Source organism: Amphiprion ocellaris, chromosome 11, assembly GCF_022539595.1.
Source record: "Amphiprion ocellaris isolate individual 3 ecotype Okinawa chromosome 11, ASM2253959v1, whole genome shotgun sequence".
NCBI lineage: Eukaryota > Metazoa > Chordata > Actinopteri > Pomacentridae > Amphiprion > Amphiprion ocellaris.
In genome coordinates this window covers 10,745,449-10,773,278 of record NC_072776.1, presented here as the reverse complement: position 1 = coordinate 10,773,278, position 27,830 = coordinate 10,745,449, and the positions used below count along the sequence as shown (strand labels likewise).

The 27,830-nt window shown below is 40.7% G+C and overlaps 1 protein-coding gene across 2 annotated transcripts; it reads right to left on the bottom strand.

The window, feature by feature from the left end:
- Nucleotides 1–1,368: 1,368 nt before the first annotated feature.
- Nucleotides 1,369–27,830, bottom strand: LOC111577012 (activin receptor type-1-like). 2 transcript variants are annotated; one of them, XM_023283070.3, is made up of 12 exons: nt 27,497–27,830; nt 15,196–15,269; nt 14,300–14,551; nt 11,962–12,234; nt 11,477–11,743; nt 10,017–10,222; nt 6,980–7,079; nt 5,169–5,315; nt 4,621–4,896; nt 3,305–3,502; nt 2,605–2,735; nt 1,369–2,466 (listed from the first exon to the last, which is right to left on the bottom strand). In XM_023283070.3, the coding sequence occupies exons 2-12, from the start codon at nt 15,245–15,247 to the stop codon at nt 2,332–2,334; spliced, it is 2,037 nt and encodes a 678-aa protein (XP_023138838.1). In that variant the 5' UTR covers nt 15,248–15,269; nt 27,497–27,830; the 3' UTR covers nt 1,369–2,331. The 2 variants fall into 2 exon arrangements, with proteins under 2 accessions (XP_023138838.1, XP_023138836.1); XM_023283068.3 differs by having other exon boundaries at nt 27,702–27,811.

Sequence of the window (27,830 nt, the reverse complement as noted above, 5' to 3'; positions counted from 1 at the left end):
GCTTGATCACTATGAGGGCCTAACAATTAATTGATTTCAAATCAAAACCGCAATTTAAAACTAGCAAATCACAAAGGCTGCACATAAGAATATTAAAGATCTAGACTAATGTTGTAATTCAGTTTTAACTTGAGTACATGGAAATTTTCAGGATTTATTCAGTCTCGCCTATTGATCACTGTCTCTTTATTTAATAACCACAGCCTGCACATTCTGCAGCGAGTCTTACTCACGGTGTTAAATTTTAAATGGTCCGGTCAGTGGTTTTATAAATTCATGTCATCCTCCTTATGTGACAGTTGCTGTTGATGAATGTCTAATGTGGTAATATGAATACTAAGCCAAGATTTGATTAAAAAAAAAAAAAATTGAACGCAAATTAAATGGCACACAATGTCACAATAAATGCTAGAAAAAGGTTTTAAATTTTTTTTTAAGTTAGATACTTTCTCCAAAATGTTCAGCCATGCTATGCATTTTGGGCTGAGCTTCTCACTAGATGACATTTAAGGGGAAATAGCAATGATAATTTGGAAACAGTTTGATTAGACATCATAGATATCCATACAGGCTGTGCTAAAATGAAAACTACATGTACAACACTAATGGATATTAGTCACACAATTAGTGAAATGGGTGAAATGAGTGCAGTGAACGTGTCTCAAATGACTGTACCATTGTATCTGGAAGGTCCAGTCATTGGTGAATCAGAACTCCTGGCTGTAAACGCACCATGAAGACAAAAGATCACTTCAAGCAACTCTGTGAAAAGGTTATTAAAAGGCTCAATATATAATTGAGAGACTTTTGAAGTCCATGGGACATATCTTGCATACATTTTTATTAAAAGTAAAAAAAAAACACACGAATGTTTATGTTCATTATGATCATGTCTTTACAAATTAGTAAAATTTTTGTTTCTGATGAAAATGAATAAATAAAAATTAGGGGATTTAAAGTTATTATTAGGGACATTAAAAATCTGTAGCAACATTTTCAGCAATCCATCAAATAGTTGTCAAGGTATTTTACACAGAACTAAAACTGTTAATCTCAGGGTGACACTAAAACAAAAGTGGCACCAAACAACATAGGATGCACTGAATAAGTAACAAATATTACCTACTGGTGGAGCTAGTGGACAAGTAAGGGATTTAAAAAAGTTAGCTGAATTATCTCTCTGGAGGTCATGGATTTTGGGATAGAATGTCACGGCGATCTCTTCAATAGTTGTTGAGGTATTTTAACCTGGCCCATAGAGGTGGACTGACCGTTATCCCGACACGGACACCCTAAACGTACCACCACTACCACAGCTAATGAATCCATCTACTGGACACAGCATCAAGACAAATGAGACAGATGAAATATTTTTTTACTATTTAATTAATAGAAATCACTAATTGATATAAAATGTTAAAGAAATAAAAAAAGGCTGAAGTTTGACTTCATTTACTTGACAATGCACGCATTAAGACAACAATGCACGCGTTAAGACAGTATACAGGCTTTACAGGCTTACTTACAGGCCTCTGGAGGAATAGAGTTCAGCATCATCTAGCAGATATTTTATTTGTTCTTTAAGCATTTGTCTCTGTAAAGCTGAAGAAACAAAACAGAACAGATACATAATTCAATGTAAAAGTCATGGTGATATACAAAAGGTTTGCAACAGAGTACCTTTAGTTGGACGATATATCAGGAAAAGGACAGTGCCATTGATGTACCTGTACAACTTAATGTTATAGAGCTGATGAAATCCCAAGAAACTTGTTCTGACAGCATTGTAAACAGAGACGCATTACACACAAAGTAAAACGTAACACGCCTTGCATTGATCACCGTATGCTGATTAAAGTGGCAAGCTCAACTGACAAGTTGACTTCTGTTCCATATGAATCCACCGTAATGCACATGAACAATGCGGTACAATTCAAGAGATAAAGTGAAATTGCTATGTTCTGACATTTTTCAAACTAAAAAAGTGTCAAACAAAATGTGGACTTCTAAGAAAAGCAACCCTATTCAAATGCCCAAGTAACAGTGTCTTCCTCGAAGAACATTTCTAACAGTCCAGCTCCTATGTTATACATTGAATAGATATTTTCCTATTTCTAAGACCACTGGCAGTCTCAGAAATGCCCGGTAAGCCATCTTTGGATGCCAAAATGTGTCCCGCCAAGTGTTTTAAAATAAATATAGGCCTGTGCCACTATAAGGGCACTGAACCCATTAAGTCTTTTATCTCCTAGGATTTCTCTAAGATGGTCCATCCTCTGGATGTCTTCAAAGGTATTTAGCATACATCTGCCTCTTCTTGTTGAGGAAGGCTCAAATGTCTGTTTTTATTTTATCCAGAGAGTTGTCGATCTTTGTCAGAGTCTTTTTGATGCGCAGTGCCGTTAATCTGGCTGATGGATTCTGGTACCAGCACTCCTTCATCAGTTTAGCCATGGAGGTTAAAGTCTATAAATGAGGAGAAATAAATCCATCAGCTTGTCCCATCTCAGCGCAACAATATTATTGAAACATTTTATTTGTTGAAGCCAAAAGTGTGTAGACTTGAATTATGTGCTATGGAATGGCAGTTTGAACATTACTTACTGGGTCTGAAAACCATCTGTTTGGGATGTTAGGCCTCTGCTGATCCACACAAACAACCTTCTTCATATCCTCAAAACTTGGATCACTTGGAACCACATCATGAAAAGGTGGCTTATAGTCTTCTACAATGCCTATAAGTAGAGCAGAGCATACAATAATTCAATTTCAAGATTATATAATATATGAAGTGTAAAATACAAGTTATACTGAGTGATGACTGACTTAAAATAAGGTGTGTGAAAAGTGATTCATGTTGTGGCGTGGCTGATTTTTTTCCCTAAACTTGATCCAAAATGCAGCCGTGGGAAAAAAATAGAGATGTGAAGTTACTGTGTCAGGGGTAAATCAATATCTTAAGTGTTGCTGAAAGCCGAGTTCCTACTATAAAGTGATAAACCCATTTGACAGTAAATTGAGGAAGCAGGTTTTATTTCACATAAATGAGTGCAGATGCTTCTGGCATCTCCACAGACCGCAGACACTCTGAAGAAAACCCTGACTGGAGCCATATGAATGTTTTTTACCTATTAAACTCTCAAAATACCAGCCAGCTTTTCTGATCACATGTAAGATATTTATGCTTACAAGTAATGCTATGACACATTGTGCACCCACAACAGATGGCCCAGTGCCTAAGTGATATAACAGACAGGACTACAATGAATCCAGCATGACCATGTTATGTAAAACATGCACTGACCGTTACTGACTGTCCTCCTGGCAATCTCCCACAGGACGAGGCCCAGGGCCCAGATGTCCACCCTCTTGTAGGACTCAAAGCAGTCCATCTGGATGGAGTCATCGAGCACTTCGGGGGCCATGTATCGCTTTGTGCCAACTTTAGGGTTGTTCCCCACGTCTAACTCGTTGGTGTCTTGAAAATGCATGACTGCCAGACCTAATGAGGAAACAAAAAATACTTTGAAAATCCCCTCGATGCATGTTTTAAGACAAATGATAACACTCACTTAAAATTTATTGTTTGGCATGTGTTCTTTTCAAAAAATTTCAATTTCGTTGTTAAAAATTAATGCAATTAAATTTACTCTTCCCGAAATTAATTCATCTAAAAAAAATTGTTTCGTCTAATGGCACAAGATATCTCCTACTTTGTCAAAAGGCTCATTGTTTTTCAAGTTTCCTCTTCACAACTAAGGTGCATAACCACGATTAGCTTCCAAACTATTTTGCATGGGATGTCAAAGTTTGCAAATACACCTGCACAGCAAAGGTAAAAAAAAAAAAAAAAAAAAAAAGGCGAAAAAGAAAGGCCCATTTGTAAGTGGAAGGGGGTTTTAAGTTTCCTGTCTGAAGTAGCTGTGTTATTAAGGACAAAAACACTGGACTCTCTAAATCAGCTGATTGATATGATGAAGCACTACTCGTCTATTGCCAACAGGCCTGCTCCTCCATACAGGATGTGCTCCAACATAACAAGAACTCACTCAGGAGACAAACAACTGCTGCCATGTTTGTCAGAACAGCAAAACGCATCATCCGGAGGAGAATTTGTTACGTGGAGCCTGTAAACATGTCAAGCCTGTTGCCAGGTTATAGCTTATACCTGAATTAGTTGTTACACAAGCATTTGCAAATGGAACATTAGATAAAGTGGTCCAGGGTCTTCTAAATGTGTTTTTGGTTAAGGTCTGGGTGAAAGATTTAGTATTGGTTGCTCTTCCTAAATTAACAACAAATATGGCTAAGTGAATAGATGGGAACAGAGCGATATTACTGCATCTCTTATCCAACGCTCATAATCAGCACACTTCCATGAACCCCTTCAGCAGCTTGAAGGTAGTTGACCCTTAGGTGCATTGGCTTGAAACTGAAGCTAAAATATACCCAGACCCAAGACGCCACACTATTCAGTGAAGTATACAGTTCGAATGTGCACCATTTTAGACATTTCTCCTACAGTCAGCCTGACATATTCTGAATCTGTGTTAGATTTGAAAATACAGCTCTGTGGGATATATATATATTTAAACACGCATGCACACACAGGATTCTCACCAAGGTCGGCAATGCAGCACTGTCCGTTCTTTTTCACCAGTATGTTTTTGCTCTTGAGGTCTCTGTGGGCAATGGCTGGCTTGCCCTGAGTGCCAAAAATCTCAACATGTAAATGTGCCAGGCCGCTCGCGATGGAGAGCGCCATGCGGAGGCAGCTGGAAGCATCGAGGGTGCTGAGCTGAAGGTAATCATAGAGGGAGCCCATCTCGTGGAAGTGAGTGATGAGCCACAGCTGAGTGCTGGAGTTCCTCGATGTCATGTCTGAGGCGATGAAGCCTAAGTTGAAAACATAAATACATGTCAGTAAACATGGCAAGGTAGTTAGCGAAGCATGCATATTTACATAAATTATCTTTGCCTAAACAACTCAGACCCTCTCCTGTTATGTCTAAATTGGTGTTAAACATAAAAGGTTTTATCATTTGTCATTCAAAAGCATGTGCCTACACACAGGCACTTGCAGCTGGAATTTTAAATAACTGTTTGTTGCTTCCTCCGGTGTGTATATTCACAGCTCGCTGAACCCAAACGTGTGATAAGTTACATACCCAAGATGTTCTCATGTCTCAGCAGAACAGTGTTGTAGATTTCTGTCTCTCTGAACCAGGACTTCTCATCTCTGGAGGAGAAGATTTTAACTGCGACACTCTCTCCCTGCCACTGCCCCCTCCACACTTCACCATAGCGGCCCTTACCTGGGAGGTAGAAAGAAGAGAGAAATGATCAAACAGCACACTCACAAAAAAAAACTCTCATCGTAAAAGCCAAGCTAAAACTGTGTGTTTTGTCAGTTCTAATGCATCCAAAAGAAGGAGAAGGTGAGTAACTATAACTCTCTAAACTGGTTCTGATGAAGGATTAAAAACACATAGTGAGATATATAAAAAACAAGGCAACAGCAAAAACCTTCACATTAATACAAACCTTGGTCTTGATTTTATGTAACATGTAGCTGCACACACACATTTGTGTGAAAATCAACTGTCATATTTCCCTAATCACAGAAAAACAACTCCACAACTTTTTAAAAGGTTTTAGTTTCTCTAGTTCATCAAGTCGAGTGGCTGTCAGAGAAAGAAAAATATTTATCTGCTGCAGATCCAGATACCTCTATCAAAAGTTGGAGGAACAGGACAAGCAAAAGCAAAGATAAGTATTGGAATTACATTTATCAGGTGGGTTGAAAAACAACCCCATAAGAATAGTAATGTAGCTGTTTCTACTTGCTGTGTAAACAGGCAACTGTTTGCTACTACCATAACAACTTGGTAGGCTGATGTGTGTAAATTTCAGCTTATTTTACTGCCCCCCAGTGGCCAAAAGTCAATTATTGAAGATTAAATTGTAACAGAAGTGGGGTAGAAGACTAATGCATGAACTTATTTCACCATGAGTGACTTAACCTTCAACACTGATAATTATAGCAATGTGTTTATCTGCTTGAAAATGTATCTGCTGTTGGTAATATTTCCACTGACACTTAACATACTACAGGCAATCTCAAAACTAAATTGCAATTTTGACACAGGGGACTAGACTGCAAAACTATTGCACGTTCCTTTTGGCCCAGTTTCAGAATATCCTCACAGCACTTGCCTGTTTTGCAACTGATTTCAAACAGATTTCTTTCTTTGATTTATTCCAAAATTTGTAAATAACTGAATTGCTTGTTTTGAATGCTTACACTGGATTCTTTTGTCTTACAAACAAGCGTAATGAAATGAATTACTGAACAAATTAATCAATCAATCAAAATTTATTTATAGAGCACTTTACAACACTCAAGGTGACCAAAGTGCTTTCCAGTTAAAATCAAACAGTAAAATTAGAAATAAAAGCAAACTAAAAGAAAGCAGCAATAGAACACATCAAGAAAATAAAATCAAATAAAATGTCACCACATTACTGAGTATTAAAAGCCTGGTTCAAATTAAATATGAACCACAAAGTCCAGATTGAAAGATTATCAGACATCGACAACACGGCATGAAGGACATTTTCCTCTGGGAGAGCAGAGGGAGAAATTTCCAATCCACCTCATTGGATCAGTTCTGGTCACTTATTATGACATCAATCATATGATCTTCCCTCAATACGTGTTAACAGTTGAAACATGTATCTGGTATTTACAATATGCCTATGCACATACTGTATTTGACTGTTACAATCTGGCCTGCCAAAGGATGTACTGCTGCTCTGAGGCAGAAGTTGAGTCCAGGACCCTCCTATATAGCTGAAATATACCACATTTTTTGTCGGATGCCCCAGTGTCAGCACAGTTGGGACTATCAATGAAAGGAATTACTTTTTTGAAGCTGTGTTACTGTGAATATGAAAATAGCCCTAACAGGACACTTACCCACACACTCATTCAGTGTGATCTGTCGAGCAACGGTTCTCTGAACAAGGAAAGGGAGTCCTGAGCCACTTCCTGAAGTGCAGGAATGATCCAGTAGATCCTGGGAAAGATACAAACATGAACAACGGGTAAAGGATTTGTATATTTGCATGTGTCTGTGAATACATTGGTGACTGCTCTATGTGAATGAGAACCTTTCCAAAAGCATCCTGTAGCTGAAGCCTAAAAATGAAGAAATACAGAGCATCTGGGACTCAGATGGAGATTAATACAAGCAGGCCGTCTTTGATGTGGCACCCACATGGGATGGAGGGGGGCAAGCTGTGTGTGCACCAGGATAATATGTGTGAGTGTGGGAGTGTGTCTGTGCTGGAGGTGCAGAGTGCCCCCTGCTGAGTAAACAGCAGAAGTGCCACCCCCTCCCTGGTGACTGGTGTGGGCACTGGAGATTTTATCTAATCCAAGGGCCAGACTCCAAAACAGGCGCAATGCTGCTAAGCCTTTTATTTTTATCTCATCTCTAAGACACGCAGCACCCCAGTGCTGACACAGGAGGGCAGTGCACGGCAACACAGTCAGCAGCTGCCGAGCAAAACAAATGACTAAACTGGGAGGGGAGAATGAGGATTGAAAACAGAGAAGAGTGATGCCTCAGATAAACAGATGCATAATGCAGGAGCTGCCTGAGAGACGATTTGGAATCACAACACAGGAATGCAAGACAGAGGCCATAAAATGAATGATGAGTTACTCTGCAGAGAGTTCAAATCACTCTCTTTGGTACAGGAGGATTGTTTTTAGGAGGGTATATTTGGGACAGGCCGTTAAGCAGCAGAATGCAATCAGAATGCTGCAATATCATTATAATCAGAGAGGATGTCTGGGCAGCAGCCTGCAGAGGGACAAGCACATGTGTTTCAGTCCGATTTGCTTTTCACAAGCACACCACTGTTCCTAATAACCTTTCTCATAGTGCTGCCAACCACTTTTTAATTATGCTGAAGCAAACGTTCTGTGGCTCCATATTTGGGCCCTGCATTGCCAAGTGCATTGACGGACTGTGGAAATAGACGGGATGAGAGCATGTGTCTCTGTCTTTGATACACATATACACAAATGAATATGCTTTAATGTTTGGGCACATTATTTCCAAGTTTCATATTTAAAAACTGAAAAAGATAATCTGGAATTTGAAGAGTTTAGACACGATCACAATAGGAGATGCTATGTTCCTTGACAGCTAAAGAAGACAACTACATGTACAGGCTTTAGTGAGGATATAGTATGACAAAAAGGATGGTAACAACCATGTACTGTATTTTGTTGGGGCTCCAACTGGACTGTGAGCAGTTTCTGTTGAACTTGATTACACAGTGTGTGAGCCAATGAATGTGCTGGGTTGTCTTTCAGACTAAATGCTAACCACAGGACTCCACCTAAACTCTGGATCAGTTTAGTGGACCTCAAAACATAAACCACTCAGTAGGAAACTTACAATCCACGGTTGAGTGGAGAGAAAATAAATAGCAAAAGGGATTCCTCTAACAGACTGGAAAAATGACTGAAAAGATGCAAAACAAGTTTTGTTTTTTGTTTAGTTTTTTTTCCCAGCAATGGCACCACCCACACATTCACACAAAAACCTCATGCATATGCATCCACTATGTACTGCTTTAAACGTTTTACCTAACAATTATCAAAACACTCTTAAGACTGATCTGGAAAATACATAAAGTTTTGAAATGATAATCTGCACTGTTTAATCATGTATGGAGACAGACCTCGGCATATATAAGGCTTAATCATTACCTGTGTATACAGTTTATACAGTATATCTATAATTTTCTTATAATTACATGAGGAATTTTTTCTATAAAAGCCATAAACATGGTGAAAAAGAGAAGATTCCTACTGGAAGTGCCCTTACAATTACAGCATAGGATATAATACAAAACTTGTAATTACAGTGCTACCACATGACTGCCTTGATCACAAATCTGAACCCCGTTTATCATGCAATCATGCCTCTATTGTCTGTTAGCTTAAAAATAGTGCATGTGTACAAAGAATAGGCAGAAGTCCCTTTTGAAACAACAGTGTTTTAAGTCATGAGCTGAGGCTCTTGTGTTAATACAACACATAATTATAGAAGGGCATTCACATCTCTGTTATTGGAGACTTTAAAGGGAGTCTCTGTGATCCATCTGTAATGACTCACTCTGCCACCCAAATTCAAAAAAGGGATTGGATCTGCTATCTCTTTTAATTAGTAGGTTTTCACATTTTGGAACTAACACTAGATAACAAATCTGTCCAAGTTACTAATGTTTCCAGTGCTATGAAATGTTTGTTTATCAGTAAATTATTTAACTACAGCAAAAAAAAAAAACCCTATAGTTAGATCTTGATTAGCTGACAAATGTACAAAATGACAATTTTACCTCCATATTCAGCTGAATTTGTGAAAATACTTTTTATAGTAAGTATTAATGTATATGGTCAAACATTATACGCGCTAAACATGACTGGCTAGCATGACAAAAATCAAATGAAATGTATTTCAGGAAGCTGTATTTTTACTGTTCTGTATCAATGTTCAGTACAATCTGTTACAGTACTGGTCTTTACCAATCTGCTTTACATAATTCAGCTGTGCTTACAGTGCACCCTTGAGGTGTATCATGATACGCACAGTTTCTTCAAACACAGTTTAAGTATCCATTTACTCACACAACTGATGTAGGTCTATTTTTATTTACTAAGCTGATGCTAACCACAAGAGCACTGATCCAAACATAACATTTGTATCTTGCTAGGAGCTGTACATAATGCTCACAATATTTCCGTGGTATCTTGCACAAAGGGAAAGTAATGGGTTAAAATATTAGATTGGAATTTGATTTAGCTGCATATTTAACACATCAGCCCATTAAAATATGCCTTGAGCAGCACGCAATGCTGATCTTGATCCTAAGCTCAGGAGATCTTCTCATTTTCAAATGCTGCTGTAGCCTCCTTTATAGTATCCACTACTCACCGCCAGAGTGCTCTCCCCCACGTTAGACGCTATGAGGCCATCGATAGTTCCATATTCAGCATCTCGTGATGTTAGTCTCTCCATCTGGTTGTGATGGATGCGTCTGAACACCAGGATAGCGACAGCAGAGAGGATGATGAGAACAATGATGGGCGCCACAATGACAATAGCCAGTGTGGTCACACTGTAGCTGGATAGTTCATCAGCTGTAAGGAGAGAGAAAAATATACACAGTTTGACTTTTCTTGTCATCACTTTGGACAATTCTAAAACACAAAATAGGATTAAAGAATAAATCTGACTTATCTGTCCCGAGACAAGAGATTCCATTAGATTATAACCTTAGAATTAGACATAGTGAAGGAAAGCTCTTCTTTGATGCTTTTTTTCCTGACTGGACCACACATGATGAAGCTCAACCATGCACAAATCATAGGCTTGCGGCACTCTGTTATGGGTAACAAGCTATGGGTGGGCAGGAAGGTGCGCACAGAACACACATACACAAGAGCATTCACTCATATTCACACACAGAGTGGATCTCATCAAGTCAGCAGGGGCCAGTCAGAGGAACTGACCACCATTCACACTTTCCAAACATTCCAAGGGAAAGACTGCTCAGCTCTGCCTGCAGCACAGACAATGATCCCCTTTTCTCAACTTGCAAAATGAACTCTTTCTTTCAAATACACTAACTAGCAACACTTTCTAGGAGCTCACTTGACTTGAACCCCACACACAGAAAGAAGATGCATCTAACTAAAAAAAAAACAAAAAAAACTCCATGGGATATATTCTATTTGAAATTTGTAATAAATAATCTAAATAATTAGCTGGCATGTGAATTGTTATATGGTAAATTAACAAATATTTCCAACTTTATTTATTTACCTATAATCTAATACCCAAATGCAGAACCAAAAAAAAGTAGGAAAGGCATATTGGGTATAAATATTTATTTGTAAAATACCATATACAAGACTGCTGTAGATGAAAAAGTACAGGTCAAAGAAACAAAAAAGGACAACAGCTCTGTGTATAGATGCCTGTCTCTCCTTCAATCCCAGGTGGCCTCTCCCCTCTAGGCTCTTGTCAGCCAGCTCTGACAGCCACTGAGAGGACAGAAGAGAAGTGGACCATGACTAAATAATATTCAAAACCTCCCCCTAGTTGCCCACAGTCTCCCCCTTTTCTGTTTCATGAGGTGCCAGGAGCGTGACCACACAGAGGTGTAACTCAGGCCAACAGAAACCATCCAGAACAGCAATGCCAGATAATTTCACAGCCTATGGTGAAGCAGTCTCAGTAGAGAATGACGGAGAGGAATGAATATCTGTTACTCTCTCCTTCCTGTTCTGAAAACAAGAAATCTAAGCAGCACTTTGTATGGAACAGGTTTAATTAAAAGTACACAGAGTTCAATACTGAAATCAAGAGATCTGTGTATTATTGTGCTGTACCTTTGACTGGCAGCTCCACTGTGCTGTTCATGTTGCACAGGTGGCCATGGCAGCACTCGACGATCTGGTCTCTGGAAGGTGGGGTTTTGCAGGTCAACGTGCTCTGCTCATAGGCCTTAAAGCAGCCTTTTTGGTACATCAGGGAGCCGGCGTTAACTGTCAGAGATGTGAAACACTGGTGGCCCATGCAGCGATTCCCTGTTACACATGAGCTTCCCTCGCATACACACTGGTGCTCCTCCTTGATCGGTGGCTTTACTTCCTCTTCTGCAAAAGATTCAGGGAGAAAAGATAGCTGGTTAAAAAAAAAAAACAAGCAAACTTCATGGTATTTTTTTTTTTTAAAAAGTGACATTAGTGTTTGCCATTAAAATATCTTAATCGAGACATCAGCTCCAAAGCGGAACTTTTGTACGATCTTAAGTGACATAAGGACTGTGATGAACAGCAGCCAAGAGAAATCTGCGCAATGTGTACAAAGTCACCTTTCCCTGGAGCTTGCACAGTGACGTTCATGTTACACAGATGGCCCTGGCAGCACTTGACAACATGGGCCGATGAGGGTGGCATGGCACAGGTGGCTCTGCCCTCCTCGTCGTCCCTCAGGCAGCCCTTCTGTTGGATGGCTGCCCCATCAATCATCTTCAGCGAGGAGAAACACTGCTGGCCTGTGCAGCGATGGTCATGCTCACACTCGCCGCCCTCGCAAACACACTCCTGGTCTCTGAGGACTGGTCTGCCAGCAGACAGTTCTACATCTGATAAGAGGCAGCACAGATATGGGGAAACCCATTAGAGTAATACCATTAGTAGCCCATTAAATTAAATGGCATTCACTCACAACAGAAAACATGCAGGTTAAAAACATCCCTTGGTTGGCCAGTCACTCACGGGGCCACCAAAGTAAGTTCAAATATAACAGAAAATACGTCTGAGTTTGAAATCGAACATGAAATATGAAACTAGTTTCACAGTATTTATTGAGGAGGCCCACATAAATGGATTCCATAGCAACATAACTTTTTATGCTGTACTCTTTCATTCTGTTTAATGTATCCATTAAAACAAGGCTACGGTGATGCTTCATTACTTTCAGATTAAACATATCACTATGATGAGATGATATCATGTTACTGCTTTCTCAATTCAGATATTTAATTACCAATTCCGAGCAACTGTGTTTAAAAACTGGCATTAATACAGATGACTGTACTGATCAAATAATTAGCTCACGCATGATTTTGCATACAATGATGATATACACCTTCATGAAATTAAAGGAAAAGCCAACATAAGGTGTTTTACTGCCACAAGAACAGCACCAAAGTGGCATTATTTCTCCAAGTTTTCAAAGCTCTACTGGAGAAATGAACAGCATTCTCCCAAAATATTTCCACATTTGGTCTTGTGATAAAGTGGCAGAAAGTGCTGTCTAAGACATCAATCCAAAACCTCCCTCTGGTGTTCCACTGGGTTGAGATCTGGTGACTGCATGGACCACAGCATATGATTCACATCATTTTTATACTTACGAGGCCATTCAGTGACCCTCATGCTCTATGGATGGGGGCAGTGTCACTTAGCATTGATTTGTAGTGACCTTTCCCTCTAAGGGGGTAAGTTTAACCAAACCATGCCAGGAAAATGCCCCTCATATCATCCCACTGGATCCCTTCACTATAGAGGCCAAGACTTTAAATTTTTCCTTTGTCATTCGTCTATATCTTAATGTAGGAAAACTAGCTGTGGTAATATATTGTGTTATTGATTTTAACCACATCAGCCACTTAAGAGAAATGCAGCTGGTACTGTTGAATGATTAACAAGTCTAGAGAAAAGGTCCCTGGGCAGTTTTAGACAATTATTTCCCACATTAGTGGTCGGATTGTTAATGAAGCTGTTCTACAGCCAAGTCCTTAAGTATCAGATAGACTCCAGACCATAAGTATTTGCTCAGTCATACATTTTTAGTTGTTCAGACTCTGTGCTTGAGCTGATTATACTTAATATTAAATAATATTATGTTTCCATCAATATCAAGAGCACCGTACAGGAGCTATAGCCTGTTAAATGTATGATACTCAAGTTCTATGGGTTTTAAGTAATATCATTATATTTAATATTTCAGAGATAATCCTTTGCAGTCAACAGCTGCCTAAAGTTTTCGATCCATTGATCATACGTTACCCATAGATACTTTGTATCCTCCCTGCTGATGCTCTCTCAGACTGCAGGTCCTGCTTATTGCGTATTGCTAATTTGACATTTACTTCACTTACTCCTCACATTCTCACACAATCTAAATTTGAATTCTCAGTTCTCATTAACTAGGTTAAATAACACACAGCTGCCCAACAAACATTTGTGTAACTGTTTTGGAATCTTTGCAATTTTCAAAAAGCTATATTTTACACACAGTTCTATCAGTGGCACAGTTCTATCAATAATTTAAAGCTAATGAAAGTGAAAATGTGTCACTTTAATGTAGTTCTCATTGTTTTATTTAAATTGAAAAGTGCTGAATACCAAAAAATGTGCAATGTCCAAATACTTAAGGTTTGTAACAGCAACACTGTATATAAGGGGTCAAATAGCACAAATAAATTACAAACCTGTGGAAAACGATGACAGCATGTAATGTAAAGGATATCAGGATGTTAAAATAGCATGTTTCTCTGTATTTTAAAGCCAGAATGAGGAATATTAGAGTAAAAAACTTACTAAAATGGCATTTGATGGTGAAAGTTATGTAGAATTGTGGGCAGAACATTTTTTCACACAATTATAAAATGCTTTTTTTTTTTTTTTTTGCAAAATCGTCACCTTTCACTGGGGACTGCAGGGAGGTGTTCATGTTACACAAATGTCCATAGCAGCACTCCACCACCAGCTCCGGTGTTGGTACATTTCCGCAGCGCAAGGCCCCATATTCATTACCCACAATGCAGCCCTTCAGCAAGACTGATGTCCCATTCAGTATTGAGAGAGAGGTGAAGCACTGCTGGCCAAAACACCGGTCCTCACTGCTGCAAGATGATCCATCACACAAACATTCATTCCTCACACTGCCCTCGCCTGCAAAAGAAAACAATTACGTAACAGATCAGAATTCATGTTTAAATAGATGGAAGTCCTTCAGGAGTAGACCAATAATATGAAGCAGAAATGTATCCCCTTATATTTTGTGACAATAAATGATCAGTGCATCTCTCTCTTCTAATTACACATGTATATGCTATGCATGTTGTAAACCTTTTGGATAAGTGTTGCTTGCTGGCTTAAAAGCACTTTCCACTGCAATCCACTGCAGTTGTTTAAAATAACACTGTGACAGACAGCAGATGAGAGGGAGACAGACTGAGGAGGGGTGGTGAAACGGAAAAAATGAGTGAATTTTGGTGTATGCACGCAAGAGGGGGACAGCGAAAGACACAGTATGAAACACTGCATGTATAATAGCTACATTAAAGGAGAAAGGTGAACACAGATGTCCAGCACATGTCTTTTCAGCTACTGTACAGACTTGGGACCTTTGTCTCCGGCCTACTGTAAATTTGTTCTTTGCAGTAACAAGACTGATGACTCGGCAACACAGTCAGAGGAAGCACAAGTTCAACTGGATCTTGTCTATTTTTGCTAACAGAACTTTCCCCTCCTTTTAGCTACAGCCCTCTTTCAGATCTGATGTGAAAAGCTGTGTTTTGTGACAGGATGCTTACCTTCCAAGCTAGAGCAGGGAAGGACCAGAGTGATCACAACCAACAGAAACATGTCCCCACTCGTCACTGTAGACCTGGAGGGAAAAAACGGAAAAACACAAAAATCAAGGCTGCACTCCAATTAAAAAAGGAAAAAAAGGATGAAACTGCATCCAAGAGTGGTGATTTTTATACTGATGCTTCGGAATATTTTTTGTATCTTTGTAAATCATCTCTCAGATCGCCATTCGGTGAGACAGATGACCAAGAGAGACAAACCCATAATAACAGGATTTGCTGTCGACCTAAGAGTATTAGAGAGAGCAATTTTACAGAGGGAGACCTTTTCTTGTTTTCAGAAAAAAGTCAACACCAAGTTTAAAATGCTCAAGTAAAGTGGGTCTCATGCCTTCCTGTTGTCCTGGCAACAAGGCATTGAGTGGCAAGCAATGGGGAGACTGGTGCTCTCCTATTGGCTGCCTCAGTGCGTGAGTGAGTGAGTGTGTGTGTGTGTGTGTGTGTGTGTGTGTGTGTGTGTGTGTGTGTGTGTGTGTGTGTGTGTGTGTGTGTGTGTGTGTGTGTGCGTGTGCGTGTGCGTGTGCGTGTGTGTGTGTGTGTTGATGTCTGAGTGTGTTGGAGGGACAGGCTGCTTGGCAGTGAGGGGAGAGGAGCAGACAGACATGAGGAGGAGGAGGAGAAAGAGGAGAGGAGGATAGCGAGGAGAATGAGTGTGGGTGCCCGACCACTATCATTCAGAGACCTGGAGACAGTCTAATCTTCAATATTTAATGCGTCTCTAAGAACATCCACATATGCTGTACAGCTATGTATGTTTGTTTGTTTGCTTTACCCGGTGACAGATTTGAACAGACCACCAGTTTTACTCACACTGCAAACTCTAAGAGGGGGGAGAAGCCCCCCAAACTTCCCGTTTTACAAAGACGACATGTAAGTTTTGTGGAGACGTAGCCCGGAGCTTGCCTCGTTCATGCTTTACCAAGCACCGCAAACGTTATCTTGGCAGCATGTGTGTGCGCGCCTGAGTGCATCTGTGCCACTGATAAATACCCCGGCACCCCCCGTCTCCACCCCCGCCAAGCCTTTGTGCCCGTCTCCCAGACATAAATGATTAAGCAGGTAATGTTAGCATTAGCCCAACGGCAGCGTCTGCACAGGCCGCTCACACACAGACCACATGCTGCTCCTTTAATCAGAGCACAAAACAGAGCATGCCACACAGAGATAATCGGGAGCTCTGTCTGCTCCCCTTGGACTGCAGGAGAGGGGAGGAATGGGGGGAACAGAGCAGGCAGGAGGGCACTGGGAGGCAAGGGAGGTAGGGCCCGGGGGCAACTGGGGGACAGTGGGTCAGAGAAGGGCAGAGAACGGGGTGAGCGTGTGAGAGATATGTGGGCCAGAGTGGGCTGTAACAGTGAGGTACGCTGAGGGGAGGGGGAGTGGGATGAGGAGGTATCTAGTGTCAGCGCCCAGGGGGACACTGGGAAGAAGGGCACCATGCTGGGGAGTGGGGGCTCAACTGGGCTACGGTGGAGTCAGGAGGCCGGAGGAAACGGGTCAAAAAGATAAACAGAGGTGTAAAAGACATCTTCTGGCGCACGCAACAAAAGTAACTGTGTGCTTGCTCCTCTTGATATTGACTCATATAGCACTCACGTAAAACATCATCCTGACTCACACACTGCTGACAGATCAATAGCTCACCTCAATTAAGTAAGTAGAGCATGTCATGAGGCTCCACTTAATGGCCTTAATTAATGTAGGTAAATGATTTGTTGCATTTTTGTTTACATTTACTGCTGAAAAATTCTCCACGGGGCTGTGAAATTATCTCTCTCCCTCAGTTCATCTCTCCCACGCAGACACTTTGTCTTAAAGTGTAAGGAGTGAGCCACTCACTGACATCAGCCAAGCAGTCTATTGTTGATGTGTTTGCTGTTAGATACAGGACAAATATTTCAGTCCATGCATCGCTTTTGTGTCACCTGGTTCGTAGGATATGTTTACGTACAGTACCGATCAGAAACCTCCCTGATGGATGAGAATCCGAGCATATGAAGTGTCTGAAAGCTTTGGACAGTAAAGTCTGTTTGAATAATTGCAAAACTAATATTACTTAGAGTATTTGTATAAGCGCACTAAACAGAAAAGGTTTCACACTTCTGCAATGACACATGGCTAGCAGGTAACATATCAAGCTAACCACCAGCTTTGCTTGATAAATACGCAGCCCGGGACTAGTCCTGATATTGGAAACCTCAGAAGGGATTCGTAGGAAGGAGAGAGGCAGGGCTAGCATCTGCAGAACCGATTGCGATCTGAGCAGACAATTTTGTGGCGCTGTGTGTGAATGTGCGTGTTGCAGCCCCTGCGTATTGAATTCTCTGGCAGTGTTGTGTAGTGTGTGTTCACAGGGCTGACATCCTGCCAAGGGTGTGCTCTCATTTCCCCCTTCTATCTGTCTCAACCCCCATCTTTCCTTTTCTTCCCTCTTCCTATGTCCTCTGATGTGGCGTTGTAATAGGAAACTGGTATGAATGCCGCTTGGTAATTATAACTTAAGATATATTTTTCCCATGTTTATTGTGGTTGGAACTAATAATATAGTGACCCTTACTACACCATAAAGCAGAAGAAAATGTTATACCAGCTTCAAACTTGCCCTAATAACAATATGCACGCAAAACTTTGAGTAAGTTGTTTGTTTTACAATCCTTTCTGACAATTCTTCTCTATGACGGGCTCTACATTGTGTACAATTTATATTGGTGGTCATTTCTGCCATTTATTGCTGTCCTGAGCTTATGTTTTACAGTGATAGTGTTGTACCATGCTTTGGTTCTTGTACTTTACTATGTCCTTCTGCCTTTGATTTTTAAGTGCATTTAAATTACGAAACCTGAATGTTTTTAGCTGAAGAAAATGTGGAATACTCTGAATGGACTACTTTGTCTGCCTTTCATTTCGGCCTTAAGTAAAGAATCTGAATTCTTTTTCCACCACAGGTATTTTTTATGATGACTTCAGAACCTCCTAGATGCGTAACTACTGACCTTGTAGATTCGGAAACATAAAAGACCACATTGAGTTCTACACAAATTGCCCAAAGTGTGTACAACCCAAGAGAAACAACTGAAATAGACATGGCCCAGTGAAAAGTATGTTAGGGTAGACTCCTGCTGAGGGCTGCAGAGGAGACTTTAAAGTGATCCTACATATCATGGCCCCCATTTTATGACGCCAGGTTTCCTTCCCAGACTCTTTCCAGGGATCCCACTCCAGAGGGCTATCTTGATAAGAACTGCTCTAAGAAGTTGAGCAGAGCTTAAAGTGATTAGATGGAGGTGATTAAACATGCCACTCGCATGCTGTTATTAGTACAACTGAACCCAAAAAAAGCACATAGCCAGATATGATTTAAATAGACTGGAGGACTTACTACACAATTCTACTTACAAGATTACATCTTGAAATGTCATATTATACCTAGTGTTTCATCACCATCCATTACATCTAAGTGACATTTTCAAACCGACTGTTGAAGTAGCTTTCAACAACAAACAAAACATATGAGTCTAGTTGGATGCTCTATCACTTTGGTCGGTTTTGTATTCAGGTCAGCTATGGAAGAGAATGACAAAACACTACTTTGTCTGATGAGCATAGTGTATCACCGAGGTTGAGGAGGGAGGAGGCTGAAGCCCTGCAGGAGCTGCTGAGTCATCATGCTGGCAAAGAGGGAGACGAGAGGTGGAATCTGTGTCTGAGCTGGCAGGCTGGCACAGTTACCATGGCACAAATAGCCTGGGCACCGAGGAAACTGCAGCAAACTGCAGGGCGGCGAGGGAAGAAACAGGCAGAGAGTGGGGCAATGCGGATCCTGCTGTTCGTGTCCCTGTCCCCGTCCCTCTCTCCCCGACCCAGACAGCCGAAGCGCCAGCATGCCATCAGGGACACACAGATGGTTTGCTCCTAGGTGGATGTGGGTGTAATACAGACCTGAGGGCGAAAGTCGTCCTCTTTGCAGCAGCCCACATTCAAATTCACACTACAGCTTAGCAAATCAACATACTCAGCTCAGTCTGAAACCATTCTCTGCCTGAACAAATACAGCACTCGGGATGATTAAAACTAAGATGAAGGAATATACAACCTTAATTTAAAACCTTTAAAGGTGATTGAGGGATTATATACTTGCAGTTTGTTTAAATGTGCTTACAAACTGAGCAGAATGCAAAATTGCTGAATTTATTTTAAAATATACCTTTAAAAGAAAGTGCCCATTGCTAATTATTAGAATCTGAAAGACAACTTAGCTGCTCTAATCAATCTGATACAATATGACATTTTCTATACAGCACACAGAACATTAGGAATCAATGTTTTTCTCAACAATTACAATATCTGAGAACAAGTCAACACCACAGTGTGTCACTTTTACAACACCTTGAAGCAAACCAGTGTAGGACAGACATGATGAGTTCTGTCATCCAAGATGCCTGTCATCTAGCGGGAGGCTTGTTGTGTAGCTGGCATTTGGCTTAAGGCCCCTACACACTGTGAGATATCAGGAATCTTGCAGGTTGATAGCATATCAAACCATGCAAGATGGGTCTGCTAAAATCTTGATAGAAAATTTCCTTTGGGTTGTAAAATATCATTTTTGAAACACATCACAGTGTGTGATCAATTTCTATGATGTAAACACAAAAACAGACATACAAGCAACTCGTATCATCCAACCAAAGACTGACCAACCTGCCGACCACATGACATGAGAATTAAGTATTTTGCCTCAAATAAGTGTCTTTTACTGTACCTAACTGAGCAAACTGACATGCAGTACAGCTATATTCACCAGGGAAAGCTGACTTTTTAAAATGTTTGTATTTAAAAACAACAGAAACAACACAATGAAGCCAACAATAAACCAGACGACAGTATGCATGTACCACTAGTATTTAGAAGTCCAATTTTCAGATGCCAACCTTCAAGATTTTGTGCTTTTCCCATCTCAATTCTGCAGTGCTTATAGGCCAGTATTATACTTTCCATGTCTACTAGTGTCAAAACAAAGCAAAATACTGCATTAACTCACTTACAGCCGACAGTCAGGGGAAGTCTACAGACACCACAATACCTGCCTTAAACCTACACTGATGGAGCTAACGCGTCCAACTTGGCAGAGCATCTTGCCGACAGATTTGTTCAAAGGATTCGAGAGTGACAGGTTAGCGAATGTGACAGATAACATGACATCATGCACATGCCCTTAAATATAGGTCAAACGAACAAACAAGCTTTATATAATCACAAGCGAGCTGTATTCCCTATCCGATGTTTTCTCCACTGACTTGCATCATCAACTGCAAATCAAAAATTAAGTTACATGTTCTGTCATCTTTTGTTACATTACTTTAGTCAATATTTAGGTTGTTTCTGTGGTATTGTTTCAGAATCATCATTACTATACTTAGGCATTGTATTAAAGTCACAATTTTCAGTATTGTGGTAACACTACGTAGAATATGGCAACCTACTGTGCACATATGGGTCACATCCTTCAAGTGCACTGTAAGCGGACTAGAAAGTAGTACAATGACAACAACTTAAGTGTCCGTGGTGTCCACAGCTATTCATGTGCGCATCTGCAAGGCAGCAGGATCAACACTTTACAATACAGTTTGTTGACTTTAAAAGAAAAAGTATCTCCGTAACCTTTGGAAATGCACCTCTCTGGTCAAAGGCCTCATCATATGGGAGGTGAAAAAGTAACTTCTGTGATCCTCTGGATGAGCTCGTGGAATCTGCAGTGGTCCGTCAGGTCGGGTCAGGCTCCATCTCTCAGGGCCCAACAGTATTTTAGCAGCTGCCCCCTTTCACAATGAGAGGAATGTAATCAAATGCAAATGCCCCCCGTCTATGCGCAATTCTCACTCACACATTAATTGTAGTAGGCAACAGCATAGCAGCTTTTTGTTCCTTGAATATAGCGCTACCCAGGGTGTATATACACACACATGCACAATGTACTTGGCCTAGATCAAATGTAATCAGACACAATGGGTGTCTTTTCTTCGTGATGTAGTCCCACCCTGTCTTCCACCTCTGCGCTAACAACACCCATGACACACTCGGCTACGCCTCCATCGCCAAACAGACAAGCATTTTGATGACACCTTTGTTTCCAATGAAATTCTATGACAAAGTTTCATTTGATGGCAGACAGGATAAAGCACCCAAGGGCAATAGCTGTCAGAGAAGCAGAGGACACATGATACAAATTCTTACACACAGACAATGCGAACAACAGTTGTTCAAGTTCAGCATTATCACAAGACATCTTATCACCTGCACAAAGAAGCAAAACTTGAGTAGACATTTAAATTTCTGCACAGGAACCGCAGTTTTTAGTGGTTCTCGCAGGTTTTATTATGGCTTGGGCTTGTGTGATGTCTCATGAGACACAACTTTGAAGGCTTTACAGCATTGCAAAGACATCGTTAACAAGTCTTTTACGCAATGGTCACCATAGCAATTAGACACTCATTTTCACACAGCCATCAAAACATTCGAAAGAGCCAATTCAAACACTGCCTTTATGGCCCTCAGCCATGTTTGCCAACAGAGGAATGCACAAACATTCTGCTTCCAAATGACCATCTCACAAAGTTCACTGCCCTGGGGCAATCCTTCTCTCAAAAGGACACCTTGATTTGTATCATGGTACACCCTTTTAGCACATTTTCCTCCTTGTGAAACAAGTCAGTCAGGTAAACAGACCAAAGAACTATGTGCACAGCTACTCAAAGCTCAGGGAATATTAAGTCTTGATTGATTCTGTGCTTTGCCCAGCAGAGACTGAGCAACAGCAATCAGAGGGATAATATGATAACCAACACTGTGAAACCAAACACACATTGGCCAAACCATTCTCCACTGTGATGATAATCACTAAGCAAACAATCGGCAACAAAACAGCCAATGTGCATACAGCATTGTGCTCCATAGCGCGACAGACCCGAACCATTACATCCAGCTGCCAATGGAGTCTTTATGGCCTTGAGTTTCCTGTCCTTCCGCAGCAAAAACTTCTAAAGGAACAGGCCAGCAGCAACACAAGAAACTAACAGTGAAGGCACAAATGAGAGAAAATGATGTATAAGGGTCCTTGTATGTTGATCTGGGAGACAATTCTGTGTTATCATTTTGTTGCATTCAATGTAGCTTTAAAAATGACAACTGATTTCACCACAGTGGAAGCTATTAGCTAAATTACTGGTAAAATGAATCCATAAAACATGTAGTAAAAAGGTCTGATATGAGATGCATTGCTTACCAAGCAAAAACACAAAACAATATTTTGAGATAGGGTCCCACAATTTAGCTAAAAATGTATCACAGTAAAATGCTTATTTCAGTCTATATCAATATTTATTAATCATTTTGATGGCTTATTTTAAATTAATACCAGCAGAAACAGGTATATTTTGAAATGAACTGCATTTCTTTCAATGTAACCCCTGTATGAAGGCACATATATCCTTATTTCAATGTTAATCCAACACACAAAAAAATAATTCACGGGAGGATGGGGAGGTGGGTTAGAACATGCGATGTTAAGAAAGTTACAGAAGATCACCAGTTATGGTTACATTGTACTGTTCAATGTACATGCCTTGGGTATACTGTGATTTTCTCAATAAAAAATTGATGATAAAAAAAAATAATTCACATGAATAAACAGAAAGGCATAAGAACATAGGAATCATCTCACCTTGACAGACATTAAATAAAGTAAGCAAACAAAACTGGAAATCCACAGAGAGTGACCAGGTCAAAGATGCTGCATATATTGAATTTCCCTCGGGATTAATAAAGTATCTATCTATCTATCTATCTATCTATCTATCTATCTGGAACTCATGGAAGGAAGGGGTTCAGCCTATCAAGGGTCTATCAATGCATGTATATATATGCATTTTTAGTATGTGCTTTCAGTTTGGATCTAATGCATTTAAGTAAAACTATCAAACATTACACCAAACAATCAGAATGTCCTGTGCTTGTACATATTGCTATTGCTATATGCTTAATATTTGTTTATATTACTATACTGTATTTACACTTTTAATATTCTTTTTATATTATACCAGCACCATCTGTTTTTGTTCTTGCACCATAATGTTCTTCTACCATCCTGATTTACACCCTATTTTCCTTATTTTTCTTACATGAATTGTGTGTGAGCTCCTGAATACCTCGAATTTCCCCAAGGGAATAAATAAATAAAGTATCTATCTATTTCTATCTATTTATGTATTGCTTTATGCTCAGGTCTAGCTTCAGGAAAATAGAAATGTTTCTTGTTCTCCTTTTCCCTGCTACCTGCCAGTTGGGAAGCTATAAGCAAATAAAACATGTCAACTTGACCTTAAAGAAATGTATCATTAATAATAAGTGAGAAAATCATTATCACATAAACTGATGATGAAAATAATCATTACATGCAGCCTCAGATTTAGCATGTGTGCATAAAAAAACTTCATATCCCATTGTGATATTGACTTCAGCCATATTTCCAGGTTCAATTTGAATGTCAAAACCAATGAATGACTGAAACATTCTAAATGCTCCGTCTTTCTCAAGCATGAGAAATGGGTTGGACTAATTCAAACATGCCCCATCATCAGTGACTGCAAAGTACTACCACCATAACAGAACCAGTCCAGTGTACAACCCTGTGACCCGCACAGTGAAACACAGATTATTTTCAATTCAGAGACAAAGTGCCCGCACCAAACAAGAGCCCAGGTTTGGGACTCAGAATGAGATCAGAGAGAAGCAGCGGCTGAAACAAAGCCATAACTTTCCCCCCCCTAACAGCTGAGTGATAAGACAAGAGCACTGCAGCGAGTGAAGGGCTCATAAAATGTGTATTGCAGACTGTCTCCAGTGCAGTCTGGGGTTAGTGAAGAGAGAGGAGAGGAGCCACAAGCACTGCAGATCTATGAGTGTGTGTGCATCTCTGCAGACAGTAGCGTCTCGTCTCCTTTCTCTCCGTCTCCACCGGTCTGCATCCACATTTGAACACAGAAAAGGGGGAATCAATAAGTCTGTGCAGAGCCACCAGATAAAGAGAAGAGTGGAGCTCCCAAACAGCAAACAGTGGAACAAGACTAAAATCTGGCAGACGCACAGGCGGTTTTTTATCTCATTCTCTTTTTCCCCTCTAACTTCCCGTGTCCTGCTGAGACTGCAGAGCCTGGGAGTCCCAGACAGCTCTTCACGTCGTGATATGTTTGGGCTACACATAAGGCTGATGATTATTAAAAGGCTCAAGGATTTTTTGACTAAAAATAACACTGCAGACAGAGGGCCCCTTTCTAAAAAGTTGGACACGAGCATAGAGCAGAAGCAAATTCAACCCACATGCTGTGTTCCTCTGCAGCCTGCTGCCTCATCTGATGCCAGGTCTGTTGCTAGTCAAACTTTCTAGTAAGTCAGCATAAATGCACACACACACACACACACACAAGCGCAAGACTTACATATGGACAAAAGGTGAAGCAGGATAGCTTAAGGTTGCTACTCTGACGCTAGACTTCAAGCCAAATCCTGCCCCCCTTTCTATCCCTCAGCCGCCACCTCCCACTTGCTTACACACATATTCATATTCTATCACGCACACACACACTAATACAGTCTCTCCTCCCTCCACCTTCCTCCCTCCTTTTCTTCCCTTACTTGAGAGCCACCTACATGGAAGAGCGATGAGCCTCAGACTCTTGCTCAGACTTGAAGCAGTCTATCTTGGTCTCATAACTGCAGTTCCCTTGTTAATGACAGACTGTGTAACCTGATTCCACACACACACACCAACTAACCATCACCACCCCACACCCCCACAGGGTTTTTTTTTTTTTTTTTTTTTTTTAACAGTAAGCGCTTCTTTCTCCCTCCACTTGCATATTGTTTCAACCCCAAACTGCCAGCTGCTTCTGACAGCCTAATTATTGCGCACAGAGAAATGATTGCTATCGGAGGTCTGCCCCCCAACCGCCCCCAAAAAACAACCCACCCTCCCCGAGCCTCGCGCTTTCTGCAATGCTCAGACGTCTCCGGGCAAATTATGTACTTTACAGCCATCAGGAAGAGCGGCTTTACCGGAGCACAGGCCAAGATATCTGCAGCCAAAGAATCTGGGAGCCGTAATGTGGAAATAAAAACTTGAATGAAATCCATGTGGGAGGGTTCTAACTTTCAGATCAACACGCCTGGATTTTTAATAGCATGTGTTCAAAGTGACGCCGCAATTTCAGATTATTTTCATAGTCAGTTGAAAATCATTAAAAAAGGCCATCGCATTTTCCCAGAGTCCTAAGTTGTGATTTAAAACCAAAACACTCAAAAAATGATGTATGTAAAACTGAAAAAGCTGAAAACAACATGTCTGATGAAAAAAAAGGTAATTAATTGATCATCAATTAACAGAAGATTAATCAGCAACTAATTTGGCAACAGACTGTCTTTTGGTCTGGCATGAGCAATCAGAAAGCTGAGAAGTTCTGTAAATTTATAGACTTAATAGTTAATAAATTAACAAAACAATTGGCACATTAGTCAATAATTAAAATAATCACTGCTTAGAGTCCTAAATGGCTCTGAAAAATCAAACTACTCAGCTACAGTATAAGGCTCAAAACAGACCTTTTGGGGAAAAAAATGCAAGAAAAATGTAAATGTTCTGCTGCATCTGGATGTTTTTAGACTCTTCAGCTAAACTGCTGGGAAAGCACTGCTTGTTTTAGAGAGATATAACTTCCTAACTAGTAACAGAGTGAAGTAACCACAGATCAGTCCGGAGCCCCTGAGGGTCCCCCAAGACCCCCAAAGAGCCCAACCACACAGCAGCCCAGACTGTCTGACGTCCGTTTATCTGACCACTATCTGCCAGACTCCGACGACGCAAGCCCCTGAGAACGCCAGGCGCCCACAGAGAGGCCAGAGCTCAGTGGCTGGTCAGCTATGGGGTTACATTCTGCAGATCACAACACAGACCACATGGACACATGGCCACTAAAGTGCCACTTAATACTGCCACTAAACAACCTAAACTGTGATCCCTCCAAACCTGTCACGAACTTTTCTGTTACTCCACTGAATTGCATACAGTCCACATGTTCCTGCTTCGACTGGCGGCGGTCATTCGTGTTCAGATTTATTTTTGATTGGCACTAATCCACGCTGATTAAACAGTACCCCCTGCCAGATGCCATTAGCCGCACAGTTATGGTGTCGTGCATGTAACTGTGGTCAACTGAAAGGTTTTAGGCGTGTCACCTTAAATGCATCACGCACTAAAAAAATAATGAAAAAGGTGCTTCAACAGCAAAAATTGATGCACATTCGGATTTCTTTCCACATATTTGGTCTCCCATTGCAGAAAAAAACCTAATTAGTGTGTGGGAATGTAATTTTTGTGGGAGCAAAAAGGGTCCATCGCAGCGAATTGATTGTGAGGAAGAACACTTCAGTGTGAGGCATTTACACATCTCGCAATCAGCACAATTATCCCTGAACGTTTTCAGCCAGAATTAACACCTTTGTAATGAAGTTTACACCTTCTCATCAGCAAGTCTACAGGCTTTACATTTGACTGCCCCTGCAATCTTATCACACACCATTTCCTGCCTGGTCTGATTATTCCCCAGCAAGGGAAAAGCGTGTCAACAAACACTTTTCCATCTTGTATGAGAGCCACGGTGGGTTTCTTGAAGTCATTATTTGAAGCCACTGGGTGTAAATTTGAACCATTTTAAACCACACACTGTAAAGGTTTCTCACATTTACATCGCAGGGCTGTGATTGTGATGTTAAAAGTGCTCAGCAAAGCAATGATGAGAAACCCTCCCAGTGGATGTTAGCATGACAAAAACTCCAACAAAGTCACAACTAGTTGCAATGCTGTGGCCTTGATTTGATTGCGAAATAGAGATGCGCGGAGCTCATTCACCGTTTATCAGCAAATAACATCTCTCTGACTCACACACGTAAAATATTACGCTTGGTATCTGAAGCGACTGTGTATTTATGTAAAATGAGACTGAAAATGTGCGTTAAATAAAATGTATTTGGCTACAACAGCCGAACAGATTTTCTGAAGCTCAGAGGGAGATTGGGGTTTCTTATGGAAGCACGTCACGAAGCAAACTTTTCCACCGAATGTCTACCTTAAAACACCACACTTCTGCATTAGAAACTGCTTTAAATGGCATTTCAGAGTCGACTTTGGTGAACTTACCTTGCGGGTTCTTCTTCAAAGTGCTTTTTGAGGGCTCGCTAAACGGGCGAACTATTCTGCCATCTCCCGAGAATTCACCGACAATACCCGATTTGTTGTCCAAAGTCTGAAAAGCGGAGCCTTACATGACGCCGACATTAACGTCCGCCGTGCACCCGCTGTTACAAAAAAAATATATAATATTTTAAAAAAGTAACGAACTCACTCGACGCTCGTAGAAAGAAAAGAGTAGAAATGAAGATACATTCTGCAACGCTGTCCTGCTTCACACATTAGCGGCGTCTGGGCTTCACAACTCCGGCGGCGGCGTTTAGGAAGCGGGGAGCAGGATTGG